At 47.8% G+C, this 21,170-nt stretch overlaps 2 protein-coding genes across 2 annotated transcripts in view; both read left to right on the top strand.

The window, feature by feature from the left end:
• The window catches only part of si:dkey-225n22.4 (collagen alpha-1(XXI) chain), a 31,030-nt gene extending 12,791 nt beyond the window's left edge, over positions 1-18,239 (top strand). The window contains 17 exon segments of the mRNA XM_067251820.1: positions 7,278-7,331; positions 10,985-11,029; positions 11,198-11,251; positions 12,548-12,601; positions 12,777-12,830; positions 13,390-13,461; positions 13,827-13,862; positions 14,773-14,817; positions 15,493-15,525; positions 16,048-16,158; positions 16,160-16,195; positions 16,317-16,371; positions 16,545-16,606; positions 16,608-16,740; positions 16,843-16,920; positions 17,166-17,239; positions 17,241-18,239. Coding sequence (XP_067107921.1) covers positions 7,278-7,331; positions 10,985-11,029; positions 11,198-11,251; positions 12,548-12,601; positions 12,777-12,830; positions 13,390-13,461; positions 13,827-13,862; positions 14,773-14,817; positions 15,493-15,525; positions 16,048-16,158; positions 16,160-16,195; positions 16,317-16,371; positions 16,545-16,606; positions 16,608-16,740; positions 16,843-16,920; positions 17,166-17,239; positions 17,241-17,621 — 1,377 coding nt within the window. The 3' untranslated portion in view covers positions 17,622-18,239.
• Positions 18,240-18,870: 631 nt separating this feature from the next.
• Positions 18,871-20,770, top strand: LOC136957987 (C-C chemokine receptor type 1-like). The gene is given in 4 exon segments (XM_067252205.1): positions 18,871-18,888; positions 19,068-19,713; positions 19,716-20,077; positions 20,360-20,770. Coding segments are annotated over 4 exon segments (1,047 nt in total). The 3' UTR covers positions 20,381-20,770.
• The last annotated feature ends 400 nt before the right edge of the window (positions 20,771-21,170 follow it).

Below are 21,170 nucleotides of genomic sequence, written 5' to 3'. Positions count from 1 at the left end.
TGCCTGGAACCCGACACGTGTTGACCAGCTCGCAGCTCGTAGCTCAACACACAGTTCGAAGGCTCTTTGTTACGCCATACCTTACGTCTGACATGTCCGTTGCAGCTCACGGTAAACGGCTAAACAGACACATACAAGAAGGGGAGATTTAAAGATGTAAAGGTTTAACCCAAAGTTCCGAAGAATTTGTACCTACTAATTCAAGTGCTCTCTCTCTCCACATCAGGCTGGCCGTAGAGTGTTCCAGGAACAGGCTCTAATGACCACCAGAGAGTAGTCCTTAGATACTGCTGCTCAAATAAACAGTCTGCATTTCCCCTGTGATGTTTCAGGGAACATTGCACTGCCTAATGATTCACAGGAACCAGTCTGCCTGGAACAATGAAGGATTCTGGGATATTCTGATGCAGTTGTTTGAATCAGTCAAACTACTGTTTAGAGGAGTTATGGAGTCAGAACAAATGTTTGGATGGAAAGTCTGAGTTGTTTCCTGTGCAAAGATCACGGTGCGGATACAACTCTTACATGTTAATCAACAGAATATTCAATAGGTTTAGCATCCAATGAAATTCAAGGTGATATTAAATCACAAATCAGTTTTACTGCGTAACTTTTCAGTTTTGCCGCCTTTCTTTTGGCCTCCTCTAGGTTTTCATCTGGGTCCTCTAACTTATAACCACCCATGACCACCTTATCTAAACACCACTTTAGAAAAAAACGAGTTCTTTGATGGCATGGTTAGTCCGTATTTATACAAAGTGCGTTTAACCAATTAAACTTGGTTGCACTCGTCTGTGTGCCTCTTCAGTAAAGGCATGTGTGGTGTGTTTTTATTATCCCGCGTCCTCCTAACCAGACACACTCCCTCCTTTCAAAACAGCTCAGGTGGCTGGTTCTCATCAGCCTTGAGCGTGCGTGTGTGTGTTGTTGTGGTGGACGTTTACAAATCTGGCAGGATACCAGACCCTTTGCCCTCTCTCCCCTACTCAGCGGTTTGTGCCAAGCCGGGCCTGCAGACGCTCTCCGACCTCCTGCCAAGAACAGGTCTCTCGAGAGTGCTGGGTGACAGTTGCATGTGTGAGGTCACCGCCCGACAATTAACCTGTCCGGCTCTCAGCCAAAGACCTGCTACTGTACAAGCTAACTGCAGCGCAATGACATGCAGAAACCGAGAGTGTAAACAGTGTGTGAACGCAGGGTCTAACCTGAGTGCTGCTATTATGTGCGTTTATGTTTTTGGGAAGCAGCCTCGAGCCGGCCTGGACCCATTAGCATGCATTATGTATTCGCGTTAATTTAACAGCTGTTATTTTCCAGTCCTTTGTGTTTGTAGTTATTTAGTTACTCATCCTGCCATACATTCTTTTGCTCTTAAGATTTTCCACTAGAATGAGAATTCAGTGAATCGTTCAGTACGAGGAGAAATATTTTCACTCACATCGAACATTTTCCACTGCACTTCCAAGCCTAGCATAATATTGGTTCTGGTGGAACACGCTGAGGGCATGTTTTGCTCATGTTTTGTAGACGTTTCCTTTGGTCTCCATTTTTAAAAATAATATCTGTCAAACTTTGATGCGGCCGTTTGCCTTTCCACACTCGAAATATACCATGGGTGAGTTCCTACAGTAGGTATGACACAGGAAGTGTGTCTGTGCGTCTGTGTGTGATCACCACGGAGGCACGGTAGATGTTGACACTAGCGAGGACAGCTGGGATTCAGGGCCCATTCGCCTCATAGCCTAGCATAGATGGTTTGGTACCCGGATCTCTCTATAGAACCCTGCAAGAGAAGAGCTGTTAGTCACACACACCTGCCTTGAATGTTCCCACGGGACCACAAGAAGGTTTTCTTGGTCTAACAGGAGACACCCAGTGAGCAAGGGGACAGGGGTTCACATCGAGCAAAACCTCTTTTGACCTGATCACCTGTAGTAAAGACACGACAAAAGCACAGCTAAAATCCTGTCAATATTTGTCGGCCGCGCTCCGACAGTTGAAAACAGGGAAGATGTCCCGCTAGACATGCCAGGACTGGCCTGGTGGACATACCAGGCCCCAGTCAACATACAGTAGTAACCCAGGTAACCTCATGAAGCCCAGCCTTCAGACGTCCAACACATGCGCCTGGGGTTCCCATCCAGCCTCCCCGTTCTATAGAGGATTGAAGAAGACCAATGTTTACACACCGAGCTGTTTTCAGAAAGCAGCAGTCAAGCCCTTCAGGTTTTAGTGGACGTTCTTACAGTGGGCCCTATCGAACACTGCGGCAGATTTATCGTTGCTTTTGTCCTGTTCTGACCTGGGTCAGGCTCGTGGGCATTCCTGGGACTGGTTTAGCACCGGTTACTGAGGTGGTTTGGAGAGACTGAGACTAGAGAGACGCATTCTGAAGGTGCTTACATGTAACATGTGGACTGGAATGCTGCGGTTCTGCTATCCTTTAGAAGAGAGGTCAATGTGGGTTAAGGCTGGGAATGGCTTGGTAAAGTTGGGCCAAAGATGTAATGAAAAGGCTGTAAAAGCAAAATAAGCCAAGGGTTTATTATTAAAGGGCTACAGGGTTAGGGTTAGACAGGGTTACAGATGGTTAGACATGGTTAGGGTTTGACCAGGTTAGACAGGTGTAGAATTGAAGGGGGGCGGGGGGGGGGGTTAACGTAGGGGAATAGATGTGTTTTACCAGTATCTAGGATCTGTGATCATCGGACCATCAGGAAGGCATTAGAACTTCTGACCTCCTTTATGCAAGATAGCCGTTATCAGCACCACCGTGACTATATACAGAACCCACATCTGCTTATCTCTGCAGCTGCACTCTGGAATCTCTCTCTCTTTCTCTCTCTCTTTCTACCCCTCTCTCTCTATCTCTCTCACTCTTTTTCCCTCTCTCTCTCTCTGTTTCCCTCAAATCTTTCTCCCTTTGTGGCAAAATATCAAAAGGCGTACCACTAACTGTGGATCCAGCTCCCAGAATGATAAACATCTGAATCTGTTTGCTTTGTAGCTCTATAGATTAAGAAACAGTGGAAGATACCACACGACCACAGTGGATGAGAGGAACCTCCCTGTCAGCCGAAATCCTTTCCTCCGCTCCCTTCATCTCCCTCCATTTCCAGGCTCATTTGATAAGCCCGCCGGCTGGCCTGTTAGGTGTGGCTGGTTCAGCTTTACTGGCGAGTTTCTGGCAAGAGGACAAGGGAGTCTAATGACACCAGTTCCCGCGCTAAAACCACTCACCATACCCCGACAACACAACAACAATCCCGCATGCACGCCAACACAGGAACCCTCACGTTTGGATGCACACATGCGTACGCACATCCCCTCTCATAAGCACGGCGTTTATGTTCCCACTCACACGCAAGCCAATTTAGACCCTGCCACTGTGCGCTTTAACAGATGTATAAAAGCCACATTCGCTGTAAAGATCTTTGATAAACCCGTAGCCGTCCTTTCAACAGTCCTGAATTTCAGCCTTTCTGTTACTGTTAATGTCAATGAGCCTTGTACAGTCGACTTATAAGACTCGAGTAAAGACCGTGCCGGCAACGTCTCCCATAAAACAATTCCATTGTTTGGGGTGAGGTGCTGTACGAAATTAGTGTTCCTTATTTTTCAACGAGGCCTTTGTGAGGTCCTCATTTCAAAACAAATGTGTTTTTCTACTCGGGTGCTCCATGCCCATACTCTTCAAAGTCCAGTGTGTATGTCTGTGCCTCTGCGTCTGTGGACACGCTGTACTGCAGTCCTGTATCTGCTCTCACGCTTAACCAGGGGGCAGAAGATGAGTTACACATCTGTGGAAGTCTTTGACTATTCTGAGCACACACACATACACCGATTTAATTTGCGCTATCCAATCGTTTCAGCCCTGCTTTTCTCTCCTGGATTTAGGTCCTCCAATGAAAGCAGTTAGCAGAGTATCAGCCATCCGGGCAGGGGTGTTGGTGTGTGTGTGTGTCCCCTCCCTGTTAATCCTCGCTGGAGGCCTGAGGTGAATGAGATCTGCCCTAGAGGAAACTTAAACTGCAGAGCAGTTAGACTCTGGCGTCAGAGAGGGGCGAAGTGCCTATCATGTGACGTAAAAGAGCTCTGTTCATTACTACAGTACTGTAATGACTGACTCGTGGCCAATCAATCAGAGAAGTAGAGGTAATTCTGCAACAGGTTGGTCTTTTCCACCTACACAAACATTTGGTTCACCATTGAAAGACATCCTACTGGTTGCTCTGGCCAGCACACATCCTTCGTATGGTCACTGTTTTCCTTTTAGGAAACTGCCTGGTCGTGGGACATGTGTATTATAGCCTCCCCACATATGTTCGTTGCATGTGTGTGTCAGTGCCAGTCTGGACACAAAGCTGTGGTTGTGTGAGACCTGCCTCCCACTCTAGGCGGTGAGAGCTGAGACAAGCTTTTGGCAGTACAAGGGAGCAGAGTCTCCACCAGGCTCTGTACATCGCTGCTTCGTTCAGTTCTCTCTCACAACTCCATCATTCTTCTCTGTCTCTCTCTCTCTCTCTCTCTCTCTCTCTCTCTCTCTCTCTCTCTCTCTCTCTCTCTCTCTCTCTCTCTCTCTCTCTCTCTCTCTCTCTCTCTCTCTCTCTCTCTCTCTCTCTCTCTCTCTCTCTCTCTCCTCGGAGGACGGACAGGAGGCCATTTTGGACAAGGACAAATGACCACTGCCACATGTTCCTGGTCCGGCGCTGCATGTCTGCGCTGCAGTGGCAGAGGCGCACAGAGAGCTCTTTATGCAACCCCAGCGTCGCTACGGGGGGAGAGGAGGGTCCTATCGTGATGCTCCATTAATCCGCCAAGACCACTGTCGGAGGCCTCATCATTAAAACACACTGACATGTAGACAGCCATTAGCGAGGCAGAACGCGTTTTCCTGTGTCGTTAGTGCTGTTGACCATGTGGCAGAGTGTGCGGTGGGTGGAACGCTGACCAAGCAAACAAACAGCAGTCCTCGGAGGAACCGTACCCTCAGACCATTCTCATGATGTTCCCCTCTATCGGGTGCTAATGTGGTGTGTTTTTCTGGGGGTTGAGTGGAAATACACAAGCAGGCACACACACGCACGCACATGCACCAGTAAATAAACCTGGCCCCTTTCTGATTGTGTTTTTAATCAAGGTTCAGCAGGGGCCACAGCTTTTGAGCTCCTCTTCAATGTTTCAGAGACTGGAGAGGTTACCGAGCAACACAATCTATTGGTTGCTTACAGCTTGGTTACATGAAACATGGTTGTTAACATTACATACTGTAGGTTTTAACTGTACATCGTTAAGATTTGTTGTCCGACTAGGCTGGATATACAATAGATTACATCGGGAGAAAGAATGCGTTTCAGTATCAGTTGCCTAAAGTATTATATTTTCCATCTAGGAACATTTCCATTTCACATTTTCCTATTTCCGTTTTGAAGCGACTGTATGTTTTGCAACCAATTTGAACATCTGTTTTGATCTCTTCACCCTCCAACGCTTTATATTTTTCTGCCCTTTTTGAGTAGTACGTTCAAAATAGACTACAATGACTGCTTGTCGTGTAGAACAATTTTGCCTTATTCTAAGTAGTGCCTGTTTGCTGACAAATTGCAGGTTTGAAAAACTGTTCCTAGATGGTTGACATTTGAAATTGTATTTTCTTTGGCTGGTTGTCATTATTTAGTGTAGTTGTGTAAATTGTTTTTGTGTATAACAACAGCAGTGGGGTTTTTTCAGTGGCTATATTGTCATTGGATATATTGTCATTGGTGAAACATCCAGAAAGTGAACCAGCCTGTCATCTTAACTTTAGGTTCAGAGCTGGTCTATCCTCATGTTACCCTTCTTACAGTACTGACTAAAATAGTCTGACCAACATATGAAACTTCAACTATGCAGATAGGCCTCTCATCTTCGCCTTGAGAAAGCCTGGTCTCTCTACAAATGAAGAAAAAGTCGAAATAAAAACCGAAATAACAAAACAAGAAAAAAACTCCAAATCACTGTCTGTAACAAGCCCTTGTCATGTAAAGCCAGCGGCTCTGCACTTGTCTATTTCCTAACAGTTATGGCGTACATAGATTTAGGTCTCTGTGGCCTTTATTGGTGGACAGGCACGTCTGCTGGGTGGAATTACAGGGTCCGCTGCTTGTATGTTTTTACGTGCGCCGCGTGGCAGGATATTTCAAAGAAAAACAAACGTCAGGGAGAGCTAAATCCCGGCTCCTCTTGCCCATCCTGCCACCACCCTGCTCCGCAGGGCTGGTGTTTAAATACATGTTACGCTGGCTCCTCTCAGCCAGGAGCAGGGACTGATGTCTTGGGAGGAGGTCAGTGGACACTAGGCTACTCCCTCTCCTCATTACAGCTGGGACTGTACTGTAACTGTCATCAGTCAGCATTTTTGGCTCTGCCACTCTGCTGCGTTTGAGATACAATGCCCTTTGTTCAGCTTTTTGAGGGAGACAAAAAAAAAGAAGTTTCCTTTAGTAACGGAGGGGGCTTGGATAGCCATTAAAAGCATTATGAGTATGTTATAAACAGTCATTAGGAATTTATGGCCATATCATAAACATTTATAAACTCCATTACAAAGTGGGAGCAGATGTGTTTTGAGAGAGGATAAATCAAGCTGGGATGGGGACAGATGAGTCTGGGTGGCGGGCTTCCTGATTGGCCGAAGGAATCCCACTTTCACTCAGTGAGCCCACTGATTGGCTGAAAGCATCATCCAGGAAGCCCTCTGGTTAGCTGGAGCAGTAATCCAGGAAGCTATCTAGCCCGTCAGTGTGTCCAGTGTCCAGAATAGTGGCCGGGAGGGTAAACCAAACCACCAGTTGTGGTCAGCTGGGTCCATCTCCCTGCCCTGAAGCTGGTGTCCCCGAACACTCAACTATTGGATTGATTCAACAGAGAGTCAAGGGTTTCTGCCGTAAACCATTCCTTCCCTCCCAAATCCGTCATGAATTTGGGTGTAATTTGAGGGAAACTGAGGTGGGTGGCCAAATGGAATTAAGAATGTATTAGAAATCCAGAATGTTTGTGTAGCTTTGCGACACAGTATGCCCGGGTGTATTGTTTGGGGAGGCTTAGGAGTGAGGGGTTTCAGAGTAATTTCCCTTGGTTGGACTGCTGCACATTATGTCCAAAGGAAACATAAAGGAAGAGCATACACCTTCTACATATGGAAGATCTGTCTGCGTAGTCATTTGCTTGTGAGATCTTGTCACATCCTGTTCTGTGTTCTTCCACCCTGGTGTCTAACGCTGGTGCTGTCTTCCCAGGGAGAGAAGGGAGATGCTGGGCTGAGTGGAACAGATGGTCTGCAAGGAGTCCCGGTAAGTCTGAAACTCCTCACACAGAATACAAATTACCACACAAACACTACCGTCACTGAGTTGGAGGACAATTACAGCAGGATACATTGCAGAAAGCAACGAGTGTGAAAGAACGTGAAAGAAACGTTCATCCAACTGCATCCAACTGTCTGATTGGTGTTGACGGAGGGCAGTGCAAAGTCATTTGCATTGACAACAAGCTTCCTAGTGTTTAAAGAAATAACAGGTATGGCTGATTATTATGTTGTTGGGGAACCCATTCATGAAATCAGCTCTGTGTGTGTTGTATATCAAAAGTGTTGGGGAAAGTCAGTCATGTGAATGGAGCAACAAATGTGGAGATTGCCCACAAACAAACACATTTTCTGCCCGTTCAGCACAAAAAAAGCTATAATCAGAAAGTACTTTTTAAGTGGCTTCATAAAGATCTGGGGGGAAAGAGGCATTAGGAAGTAGGCACGCAACTAACACTCCACCACTGGGTTTACCAACCTCAGCCAGGACACACGCCCTACACGTACACTGCCACACACACCACTCACGGTTAAACACACCCACCCACACCCACCATGCACACACATACACTAAGTTCACACCCCCCCCCCCGACACGTACACACCCACACACACACCCACCCACTCCCACCACACACGCCCAACACTTACACACACGCCTAACACGTATACAAACACAATCCCAGGTTAGATATTGAATAGTACACTGTCTGATCTACAAAAGAAGATTTTATAAAGCTTGACAAAGACAATCACAACACAGGAGATGGATCACTGTTATCTGCTGTGTGTCGTGATTAGACAAGAGATGACGGTTCAGAGAACGAGAGAGGGAGGGAAAGAGCAAAAGAGAGAGAGGGAGGGAGAGCGCGAGAGAGAGAGATAGAGGATGGAGTGATACCGAGCGAAAGAGAGAGATAGAGAGAGGATGTGAAGGAGCAGCTGTTGCACGTCTCCTGTGAGGTTCGGTTAGTTTCCAGGCTTGTTTGCTCCGGCGGCGACAGCCAGTGTTTGTAACTCAACCACAGTAGTCCTGATGTGGCGATCACAACCATCTGGAGCGCACTGAACATAATGGCTGCTAACCACTAACCAACAAACCTCTGCACAGGCATGCTTCTAACAGAACATCACAGGAGATCAAACTGTACCTTTTTTTGTCTCTGAGATAGCCCTACCTGAGGTGACCTGTTGCAGAATCACTCCAAGCAGCATGTGCTTTGAATTCTTTATCAAACAGTTTCCCTCCTAAACATTTATTCCGGGTGGCTGTGGTGTGTGTTTATGTGGTGTCGACGTGCCCAGCCTGCGCCGTAACAGTCAGCCAGAACAGTCAGTAAACATGGACACGGGTGTGTGAGAGTCTGGTTAAGTCATCATCATCACCCACAAGCTATAGTTTATAGACTGCAGTCTCTTTCGGCTTGTCTGACTCCACTTACTCCATTACCCAGATGCCTTGTTGACTGGCTATCAAACTGGCATTGTAAAGGGTTATTGCTATTTCTGATTCAATTCAATACAACATTGATCCCCTTGGGGCAGTTAGGGATATCACACTGCTTCAATCAAAATACATGCATACACGATGCTCAGACAGTAAAATACATCAGTGAACAAATGACTATGCATGAACATGTCGTAAATCGTGTAACTACTGCGTTTGATTGCTGTTATGGAAGGGTTGATTAGGCTGGCAACGGTCAGTATTGAATTAGTATTTCAAACCCCAATGTTGAGGACTTGTACCCACCCTTATTGAGGACGTGTACCCACCCTTTCTCGCATGCAGAGAAACCTGCTACGGCACGCACACAATCACACACACGCATCCTTGTTTTCCGAATCAAACCACGCCCGCATGCGATCCAGTTTTACGAGTGTGTAGCCCCAGAGTGAGCCCCCGCACTCCCCTCTGAGGGGGCCTGCCCCTGGGCCCCCTGAGGGGGCCTGCCCCCGCACTCCCCTCTGAGGGGGCCTGCCCCTGGGCCCCTTTGAGGGGGCCTGCCCCTGGGCCCTCTGAGGGGGCCTGCCCCTGGGCCCTCTGAGGGGGCCTGCCCCTGGGCCCCCTGAGGGGGCCTGCCACTGGGCCTCCCTGGGACCTCTGCTCCGACGTGCGGGCCTCCTCTGATCAACTGAGTCGTTAATGCTGATCAGGATGGAACACTGGGACCAACATCAAAGACACACTGTCCTCTTATCTTCCTTCCTCTCTTCTGCCCACTCCTTTAATGATAAACTGTGTGTGTGTGTGGGTTTGGGTGTGGGTGTGTGTGTGTTTTGTCATAATTCATTCCTAGTTTTTTCGTATATACCACAGGCGGGTTGTGTGTGTGTGTGTGTGTGTGTGAATGCAGGTATGCAGATAAGTGATAGTTTGAATCACAGGGTGATTTCTTTGCAGGGCCTGCTGTGTAGCCAAGACAACCAACTAAACCAAAACTCTCTATTTTTGTGAGTGTGGGTGTGTTTTTGGGAGTGTGTGTATTTGGTTTTACTGTGGGTGTGTTGGACTATGTGCATCTGTGTGTGTTTTCTCTGAAAGGTGAGGGTTGTTTGGGAGATGCTTGATATCACACCTAGGCTTATTTCCTCCTACCAAAGAACAGGGCTCATATTTCACCTCTCTCTCAGGTATCTATTATTACCACACACACACACACACACACACACACACACACACACCCACACCCACACACACACACACACACACACACACACACACACACACACACACACACACAGTGTGTCATTATCTGTACCACACGGCTTGCTTTAGAGAAATATTACATTTTATACTGTGCAAACACGTAATATCACAAGTAGTGCGCCAGAACACTTCAGTACACAGCCAGAACTAACCTTTCTGTCTGTTCTCTGCCATCTTTGTGATACTCTCTGTGGAGGAAAACAAAAACCAGTTTCATTTAGTTCAGGGTCTGTTATGTAATTGCCCGCTCCCTGTGCTGTAAGTCTTTGCCTGTTTATACCTTAGATCTACTTTTCCATAGTATTGTGAATATTTTATATACCAAATATCCCAAAGGATATTCAAGCATTCAGTCAACTGCACAGTTACAGAATACATAAAAACACAGTTCAAGAATGATCAGCGTTCTACCAATGAGAAAAAGGACTCATTTTTCATTATCAGCTACACAACACCAGATAACGCACGCTCACACAGCTTAGTTAAAACAAGGCTGATAGACATGATGGTGATAGAGAGACACGGAGAAAGAGAGGGACACAAAAAGCAAGAGCGCGACTGTGTGTACACACAGTGTGTTTGTGTGCATGCGTAGCCCTGATGGGGATGTTTACCCAGTTAAGGCTCAGGCCCTGCTTCCTGCCGGTAATAAATGAGGTAAGTGGAGCCCCCATCCGTCAGGCCCTCTGAGGACCCCGGCTGACCCCAGCTCACTCCAGCTCACTCCAGCTTGAAGCAAGGAAAACAGGATCTGTCAGACAAGTTCATTAAGGCGAGGAAAAAGAGAGAAAGAAAAAAACGAATCAAAGAATGAACAAAGTACTGGAGCTAGTGTATCAGCCAGGCCTTTGATATACTGCACCCTGTTAAAGTGATCCATCGTGTCGTTTATCATGTGCCTTGTCATGACGAGGCCGTCTCATCCTCAGGGTATTCGCGGACTTCCTGGAGAGGCGGGAACAAGAGGACCTCCGGTAAGGTCCCACTGTACAGTCTAGCCAATCACAGCCCATCTGATCAATACCGTGTACGACGGTAGGATCAATGCACCGTGAATGCGATGCACGTCCCTGCTGGGGAACCATAACAGCTTGGCAGATTTGCTCTCTGCAGGGTCTAAGATGCCTCTGATCTTTCCGCAGGGGGAGAGAGGCTTGCCTGGACAGAACGGTGCTTTAGGGCCTAAAGGACCTCCGGTAGGTCTCATCGTCTCCTCCAGAACAAGTCAGAGAGAGAGAGAGAGAGAGACAGAGACAGAGACAGAGAGAGAGAGAGAGAGAGAGAGAGAGAGCGAGAGAGAGAGAGAGAGAGAGAGAGAGAGAGAGAGAGAGAGAGAGAGAGAGAGAGAGAGAGAGAGAGAGAGAGAGAGAGAGAGAGAGAGAGAGAGAGAGAGAGAGAGAGAGAGAGAGAGAGAAAGTTGTGTTTAGGCCAAGGTCATCTTTATTATCCCCAACGGGCAAGGTATAGCAACTTAGCTTGATGGCAGGAAATGATGGAAGTGCTCTATAGCATTACTGCTAACTAGCTCCACAAGGCCTCAAGGTGATAAATAGTCAGAACGGCGGGACTCGGAGGTGTATGTTGTTGTGGTGTTAATTAGAGATGGCTGATAGTAGCTGCTCAGACGAGGGCGTGTTAGATGACTGGGGAGATGGCCACTGAGGAGTTCTGCTCCCTCAACTGGTGGAAGGCAAGGTTCCAGTCAGACACAGACGAGTCACGCATTACCATCCAGACGCTCTCATGCACACCACCGTGCTCCGGCGCTAGCACCACCTCCTGGTCAGGAAGAGGAAGAGGTCAATACCCATGTCTGGTGTGACTTGACATCTGGTGCAAAACGAATCATCTCAATGATGCAAAAGATTGGTGTTGCAAAACGAATCATTCGTTTTGCAACACCAATCTTTTGTCTCTCCAGGTAAGATAAGGTAAATAAATAAATTGTATTTAATTAACTAAGGGTAGGCTTTGTCATTAGCAGGCTAGCTTTACATTTACATTTAGTCATTTAGCAGATGCTCTTATTCAGAGTGACTTACGGTAAGTACAGGGACATTTCCCCGAGGCAAGTAGGGTGAAGTGCCTTGCCTAAGGACACAACGTCATTAGGCATGGCCGGGAATCTAACTGGCAACCTTCAGATTACTAGCCCGATTCCCTAACCGCTCAGCCACCTGACTCCCAAGCTTTATTCCTCTTTTTATATCAAACCCTCCTAGAATAGAAGAGGGTTGGACAGCAACTGAAGCTAGACTGGAAAAGTCCTAAACAGGAACAATCCTCAAATGGAACAGCGCCATGTCTTCTTTCCTCCGGTGTTTTCTGACTAAGCTGTCAAGCTTTTTTGTCACACTGCAGCCCCTAAAGCAATCTTACCCGCTCTCCCCCTTCCCTCTCCTCTCTCTCCTTTTGTAAATATCCCACTCTCACACGTTATCTCTTTCGCTCCCTCCCTCCCTCCCTCCGTCTCTCTCTCTTCTTCCCTCCAGGGCATGCAGGGCCCTCTAGGAGTGCCTGGTGAGAATGGACGAGATGGCCCCAAGGTCTGTCGCCTCAGCCGTCTGTTTTAATTAGCGATTATGCTAATGTTAATGCCCTGTCCCCAGTGTCCAGGCTATTCACTGCTTTCCTGATAGTGATATAATTCGCTCAGACTTTGTTTCTCTTTGGATGAGAGGTCAAATGTGTTTCGGTCAGCCATGTGGGTCTTTTATTCAGGGGAGCTGTGGAGACCAAGGAACATCTGGTTCAACTGGACTGCCTGGCCAAAAGGTGAGACGCCAGTGGAGACACACTCCGTGATTAATAGTCAGGAAACACACACGCCTACACACTTCCTCTCTTCTATCTCTCTGCGTCTTCCTTGGGTTTTCCCTCCACCTGTCCCCCCCCTCCCTCCCTCCCTTCCCCTCCTCCTCAAGGCTTTCTGTCCTCCCGGTCTCTGACTCATCCCTCTGCCGCCCTCTTTATTGTTAACCAACACTTAAACAAGTTCTGCTTCTCAGACACTGAGTGCTGTCACTGCTGTAACAGGATATTACTCTGATGGGTGAAGTAATCATTCTTGGTTAGGGGCAAAGAAATTACTTGTGAAATTGCACAATAAGGACAATATGTCAGGCAAAACTGTCACATTGTGGGTAACCTATGCCGTCATCTTTTGCTGATGCTGATATGCTTGAGTGAGCATCATATCCACAACGCGGTCTGAAAGGCGACTGCTGCAGGTGCTTAAAGGCCTGTGTTTGTAGAAAAACTACTTCAATTAGGGAGTTAAAATATTGCATGTGAGATGTTTACCTGTGCGACCTCTCACCTGTCACCTCTGTAGGGGTCACCGGGTGATCCGGGGTTTCCAGGGCAACCAGGTTCCATGGGGCTGCCAGGGTTCAAAGGTCACAAGGTGAGGCGACACCTGATGAGTGTTGATATAAGTCACACCAGGGCAAAAGGAAGTAGACAAATAAAGCGGGAATTTAAAAACAAACAAAACAAAATCACCTGTGGGGGAGCTAACAAGGCTGCCTGTTGCCTTGGCGGCAATGATATGTGCATGATTTATGACTGCTGGAGCCAGTAGCCTGTTCATTTGCATGTTTCTGCCATGAAATGTTGACGACTCTGCATAATGCATATTTGTTTTGTGCATTATTTATGTTTACTTACATCCTCGCGTGGAACGTGCTGAAGGGTTTGTCAGTGATTTTAAACTGGCCGATCCCAGACGCCTGCCTTTGCTTTGACGCATTTGCCGCTCTTGTTTTTCAGGGCGAGAGTGGAGAGACGGGGCCTAAAGGGAGCCAGGTAACTTCTTCTCATTTCTCATGGTGTCTCTCCGAAAAAGAGTCGAGATAGCTACAGTTGCCTTGGGGTCACCTGTGTTCTGATCACATCTACAGTACTGTAGAAATCTGCTTCATTAGCCTAGCTGGTTAGCATGTCTTCAACAAAACCTCATTCGAATCTCTGATAATTTGCATAGAATTTCAGAGGTACTTTACCTGGAGATATGGGTGCATACTCTGATGTTTATCTCTGACCTGTGCATCCAGCATACATTCGTTGAAAAGCACTTAACGAAATATAGTAATCAAGTTTTACTCAGGTCAGCACAATACCAGCATTAATACCATTGATGACCCATAGAATAACTGCACTTACAATGTAATTAGTGTGTAATGACTAACAGTGTGCTCAGAACATAGTTAGTCATGAATGAGTCACCAGAAAGTGGACAGCTTGTCTTTAACCGCACGCACGCAGACAAACACACACACACACACACACACACACATTAAAGGGACAGAAATATAAAAGGTCTCTTGAGTTGTGGTGTCCTACCTTGAGGAAGACGTCCCTGCGTCGCTGCCTGTGTGCTCCCGGGGGGCTGTGTGTCCACACCGATCTGTCTCAATGAGTCACCCCTGCCTCTTCAGCTGGTGATGATCACCCTGGTGCTACTGGACTCTGGTCCTCCACCACCATGTGCAGTCCAGCCGCACCCTCGCACGATAGCATATCACGGCCACAGATATTTCATAACTGCAGAACTGCACTGACTCATAAAAGTAAGGGTGTGCACAAAATCGATGCACGCGCAACTCAGGGACAAATTCAATGTTGGTACCTCCACCTTGACCCTGTTGTCGCCGTAGCAGAGGTGCTGCAGGTAGGCACGCACACACCTCCATCTCATCCAGGTTTCTTGTTCCAGGGGGAGCGGGGAAGTGATGGCACTCAGGGAGCGGACGGCCTGCCGGTGAGTGCAGTTTCCTCTACCTACCACTGGGTGGCACTGGTGGTCACGTTTACTTCAGCGTCGCCGTGGCGTGCGGCGGGTGCACATGTGCGCGCGCGCCTTTCTCCCGGTGGCACGCGTGTGCGTGTGCGATTATTTGGTTGTGTGTGTCCGTTTGTGGGCCTTGTCGTTGAATTATTGTAACCAACAGGTTCTTACCAAGTGCTCCCAGAGTGGCAGGGATGTGACCCAGCATTTCTTTCTTCCTGCTTTCATCGTCCAGCTCTTCAGTCACTGACTGTATGAGGGGCCAGCTTGCCATGACAACCCCATAGCTGTTCTACTCCAGAGGGTTGTTGTTGTACAGTAGAGTTCAGCTGTAGTCACAGGATTGTGTAAAGAGGAAGAACAGAATGCAGTACTGTGCGATAATGCAGGAAAACGTTAGCGCCACAGGAAAAACAATTTAAATAATATGAGTGCTTTCATCTGGAGGGAACGGTGAACATATTGTGTATCTTCGGCAAGATGGGGTGCATTTTATAACCGTCTTTTCTTTCCTCCTCTTTTCATCCTCATCTCTTCTCTCTCTCCTCTTGTCTCTTTTGTCGTCTTCTATCCCTCTCATCCTCTCTCATCTCCTCCCCTCATCTCTCCTCTCTTCTGTCTACCCTCCCCTCTTCCCTTCTTTGGCAGGGTGAAGTGGGACCCAGAGGAGGAAAAGGAGAGGTTTGTCGAATTAGACTGCAGTGTTAGATCTAATCTATTCTCCAAGCCGCTACACAACTCCACACCCAAGAGACAATGAGCTCAATGAGCTCCTCACAGAGCTACGGGAACAAAGCACACCCAATGGTGTTCCTGCGTGACACCCAAGAGACCCTGGCCTAAGGGGCACAGAGAAATCTGCCTCGCAGGATACAGGTGTATAGTAGCATGTGTAAAAGCAATGTAGTGACTTCTCCAGCCCTCGCAGCCGATGTGGATTTTGCCTGTGTAAAAGCTCCTTTGGTAGGAAGCCTCTTTCTGACTGTCAGAGCAGAGCTTGAGTGACAGAGGTGCAGGACTCAGATCTAAGTAAGGTCTATGAAGACGTTTTGGCTCGAGGTCGAAAATAGGTCAACCAAGTTGATGGAAGGGGACACCGTGACATTTTTACACGAAAGAGCATGGTCCTTTCTGACAGCACATTGTCCACTGCGTGTGTGCGTGTGTGTGTCCGCATGCGTGCGTTTGTGTCTGGTCTCGCAGAAAGGCGTCCTGGGAGAGACGGGTGCCAAAGGGCATGATGGGAAGAAGGGGGACATGGGACACGCCGGCGCTGTCGGGCCTCGGGGATCCAGCGGCCAGGACGGGTTGCCGGGGGCAACCAGGCGTCCCGGGCTACCCGGGGAAGCCGGTGAGTCTCTCGAGTCACCTGACCTTTTCCTGCGAATGACGAGGTCGGCGCGAATCCCTCCGCCGCCGGTCGGACGGGGAGCGCAGGGACTCACGGGAGGACTCTCTTATCTGGGTTTCAGGGGAAGCCACCCTCGGACGACCTCCTGATGAAGCTCTGTGGAGCCGTGCTGAGGAGTAAGTGTCTTTCCCTGTCCGCCGCTGCTGCCCCCGCTTTCTCATCCACGTTCCTGTTGCGTCCTCTTTCTCCCTCTCTCCCTGCCTCTCTCTCTCTCTCTTGCTATCTCTCCAGATAATAGTAGAACAGGAGATAACATGAGTTTGGACTTCCCGCCCCCCTCTCCCTCCAGGCCAGTTGCCCCAGCTGTTGCAGAGCCTGGCCGCCTCCAGCAGCTGTGAGCCCTGCCAGGCGGGAGAAGGGAACCCCAGGTCAGCCTGGAGCTTCAGGGCCCAAGGGCTCCAACGGCCAGCTTGGATACCCCGGCAGGACGGGCCCTCAGGGCTACCAGGGTCCCCCTGGCCACCACGGACCACAAGGCCTCAAAGGTGACGGAGGAACCTGGCGATGGCAATGACAGTGTAGAGTTCATTCGTTTGGGAAGTGCATGCTGTGGCTTCCTCTGGACAGTGAACGTTGTGTTATCCCAGGTGACATGGGGCCGCGGGGCTTGAAGGGGACCAGAGGAGAGAGCCGCCCTGGTCCGACAGGGCATCCTGGACAGCCAGGTGAGTTACACCCGGCAGGATTAAGGCTTAACTGGGATGGATACTGAGGGATTAGGAATGTGTTGGAAACCTCACAACAGATGTAGTTGTCTGTTTGCTTGAACGGAGGGGAAACCCTTTGTCTGTGAAGGCAGTTCTCCCACACTCCACAGTCTTGTCACGGTACAAAGCTTCCTGCTACTTCTTCAGCACTATTGGTATCTGTTACCCCCACCTCCTGCCCCCCCAACCCCACCTCACCTCAGGAGACCAGGGACCTCGTGGCTCGGACGGTGTCGGACGCCCAGGGCCCCAAGGGACTACCGGGAAGTTCGGTTCTCTCTGGCGTTCCCGGTAAACGGGGCTCCCCGGGGCTTCCGGGAGTGTGTGACATGTCCATGTGTTACCAAGCCTACGACCACAGGGAGGACCGCTACAGCAAGGGGCCAACTTCTGATTGGCTGCCACTCGTATTTGTAGCGGGTCAAAGGTCAACGTCGTGTAACAAGACATGGACGGTTTACCTGACACAGGTGGAGACTAGAGTAGATGTAGTTCAATTGAAGTTCAAACATTTTATAACCTCAACTCTGCTTAACCATGCGTCTGGAAAACCAGCCTGTCTTGTCATGGACTTGGTTGTTTGGTGGGAGAACAGGGGTCCCTTTTTTACTAGATTGGTAGAAATGAGGACTGTCGGGTGTCGTATTGGTTTGCTGTGACCCCTGAGCCAAGGCTTTTGAGAGAGGTTTCAGGGTCAAAGGTCATCATGTCTAACGTTTTGGACTTTTCAGGATGATTGTTCCTCAAGAATAAAATGTATGTATTTATGATATTTTTTTACATTTTCTTTCCTTTCATTTTGACCAAGACAAAATGTTATGTTATCCTGTACATACTGCACTGCCAATGGTACTGTAACTTGACCTCCATGTTGGACATATCATTGTGTTAAATGTTATATCATGACATGGGTATTTCTTTATAAAGTGGTCTTGTAAACCCAGATGGGGCTGAATAAGGCCCTCAGCACCAACTCCAGAGGGGCAGTTTATGACTTTGAAGATGTCGAAACTGTCTATCTAGTCATCAATGGAGAATTGTTCTCTTCTAACATACTTCTCTAAATTCAAGTTTTTATGTTGCAGAAACTATCTACATTTTACTCCTCATGAAGCATTCTTGCATACATTTCACACATCACCTTACTTACTAATGAGTCGCAAGATTGCTTCACATTATGTGGCATTTCACCATTTCCCATATCCAATAACAGTTATTTGTATTTCTGCTGTGAAAAGACTACTGGTAATGATTAATACATACTTGATTTCTCTGAATAGCATTTTCACAGTTTTAACTGTCACCAATACACAATGTGACTCAAATTACTTCTTAATTTAACAACTCTCGGTATGTTCTTTGATTTCCTCTTAGGAAATACTGTGCCCTATTAATGTTAATCTTATCGGTTGAATATGGAAATAAAACACATTTTCAAAGTGATAAGAATAGTAACTCAAATGCAATCAAAGGAGGATGCATTACAGGTAGTATTCTCCACCCCTTCTTTCTTCTCATCCATTCTCTTCTCTCGTATCTCATTCTCTCTCTCTCTCTCTCTCTCTCTCTCTCACTCTCTCTCTCTCTCGTCTCTTCTCTCTCTCTCTTCTCTGTCTCTCTCTCTCTGTCTCTCTCTCTCTTTCTCTCTCACTCTTCTCTCTGTCTCTGTTCTCTTCCCTCCTCCCCACACACACAGAGTCACTTGCCCCTGTAGTCACCCCTCGAGTCCTAACTTATCTCAGTGAAAAAGGAAGCTCACCCACCCCCTCCACCTCCAACCTCCACTCACCAGTCCACTCTGTAAAGGTTTCATACAAGTCACTCCAGTCAAAAACGGAATTGAATTAACTGATCTTTATTGATCCCTGAGGCAATGTTCCGATGTCATAAGCTTAGCCAAGAGTACTCATGGCAGTATCAACCAACGTACATTTCCAACATACAAACCTCCTGTACGATTTTTGTGGGGAACAAAGTGACATTTCTTCATGTCTGTGCGCACATTTTTACAGTACTGCAATGTTATAGGGATGTAAATATATTTTTTGTATTGATGTAACTCTCTCAAAATACTAGTTCAGTAAAGTTATTTTGTTATTTTGCAGGTGTTTCCAAGACATGGATATGATAGCAACTACACTGTAGAATACAGTACATACTCCGGTGATGTGGTATTCTGCGACCGAGAAGACAACAATGTCTTCGGTGCGAAGCTATCCATCTTCTTCTACTTGATCTTTGTCCTGAGCCTGCTGGGCAACAGCCTGGTCCTGGTGATCCTCTACAAGTTTGAGAAGATGAACACAGTGACCAACATCATCCTGGTCAACCTGGTGGCGTCCGGCCTGCTGTTCATGTTCAGCCTGCCCTTCCTGGGCGTCTACCACCAGCTCTCCACCTGGGTGTTCGGCAGGAGCATGTGCAAGCTGGTGGGCAGCTCCTACAACCTGGGCTTCTACAGCTCCATCCTGTTCCTGACCCTCATGACCTTTGACCGCTTCCTGGCCGTGGTCCACGCTCTGGAGGCCCACCGCTTCAGGAGGCGGGGCTACGCCATGGTGGCGTGTGTGGGGGTGTGGCTTATCAGCATCCTGTCCTGCGTCAAGGACCTTCTGGTCATCGACTTGATGGACTTACACGGCGGCAAGAGCAAGCTGTGCGAGAAGCTGGAATGGTCTGCTTGGTTAGACTTGGAGCTCCTCGACCAATGGGAGCTCTACATCCAGCTGGTGGTGTTCTTCCTCTTCCCGTTGGTGTGATTGTTTCCTGCTACACCAGGATCGCCATGACGGTCATCTCCTCCAGGGTGGTGAGCAAGTTCCGCACAGTCAGGCTCATCTTTGTCATCGTGCTGCTCTTTTTAATCTGCTGGGCCCCCTACAACGTCGTCATTTTCCTCAACTCCTTCGAGAACAAGTCCTGCGAGCAGACCAACCGCCTCGGCTACGCCCTCCACCTGACCAAGCACCTCACCTACCTGTACTTCTGCATCAGCCCCATGTTCTACACCTTCGTAGGCAGGAAGTTCCAGAACTACTTCCGCTTGCTGCTGGTGACCTCCATGCCGTGGCTAAGGGAACACATCAGGGTCAGCCAGAGTAGTAAGAGCAGACAGGTACGGAAAATGGAAGGGGGAGAGTTAGGTACTGAAAGGACGAACGACTCTTAATTTGTACAGTGTCTCGCGGTGTAATTGGTGTTTTAGGCAGGGCATGTACAGTACAACCTCAATTATGCCCTCAAAAGCCTCTACCTCAAAACGAAAAGCCAAATATTGTACAACACGATGATGTAGTTGCCAGGGCTTAAGGCGAGGATATACTATATGTTGCCAAATCTATATGTTGCCAAATGTTTTTGACCTGACCAATCCTGTCACATCTTTATGATTTTACAGGAAGTGGGTATCAGGGCTTGATTGGAAGAAGCAGAAGGATAGGGTTTGTGTTCTGAGGCCCTGGAAGACACATCAATACAGCCAGGTACTGTACTGTGGAATGTAGATTAAGACAAATTGTGTATTCAGAACTGAGTCAGATGGCTGAGCGGTTAGGGAATCGGGCTAGTAATCAGAAGGTTGCCAGTTCGATTCCTGGCTGTGCCAAATGACGTTGTGTCCTTGGGCAAGGCACTTTCACCCTACTTGCCTCGGGGGAATGTCCCTGTACTTACTGTAAGTTGCTCTGGATAACAGTGTCTGCTAAATGTAAATGTCATGTATTTCTGTATGCCTATAGTAACAAAGGTGAATTATCAGCGTTCTCTTAAATGTACAAGTAATAATTAATGAATGCTTTTTTTGTGGTCTGACCTGTGTACTTTCTTTTTTATGTTCCATATAATGTTCAAAGAAAGAACTTTCAAACACCCAAAACTAGTCTCACCTGAGCTTCCATCATACCCAGGCAGCTTCCATGAGACATGAAACAAGCACATAAGCTAAATCATTTAAGGCAAGTACTTTATGACTAGGAAGTAAAACTGGTGTGGCCTGTACAGTCAGTCAGTTCACGGTGGTGCGTAATCCAGTTGGATCTTGTCAATCACTGGGCAAGAAACTGAAGGAGGAAGTTTGTGTAGTTCCTGTGGGGCGACTGTCAGAAATAGAGACTGCTTGTGTAGGAGTGTAAGATGGAAATTCATGGAAACTCAGCAAGCATGTGGGGGGGTAAATGTAAACATTGTGGCTGTTTCTTAAAAGCTACTCT

Source organism: Osmerus mordax, chromosome 15 (assembly GCF_038355195.1).
Source record: "Osmerus mordax isolate fOsmMor3 chromosome 15, fOsmMor3.pri, whole genome shotgun sequence".
Taxonomy (NCBI): domain Eukaryota; kingdom Metazoa; phylum Chordata; class Actinopteri; order Osmeriformes; family Osmeridae; genus Osmerus; species Osmerus mordax.
This window is presented reverse-complemented; position numbering and strand designations above follow the sequence as displayed.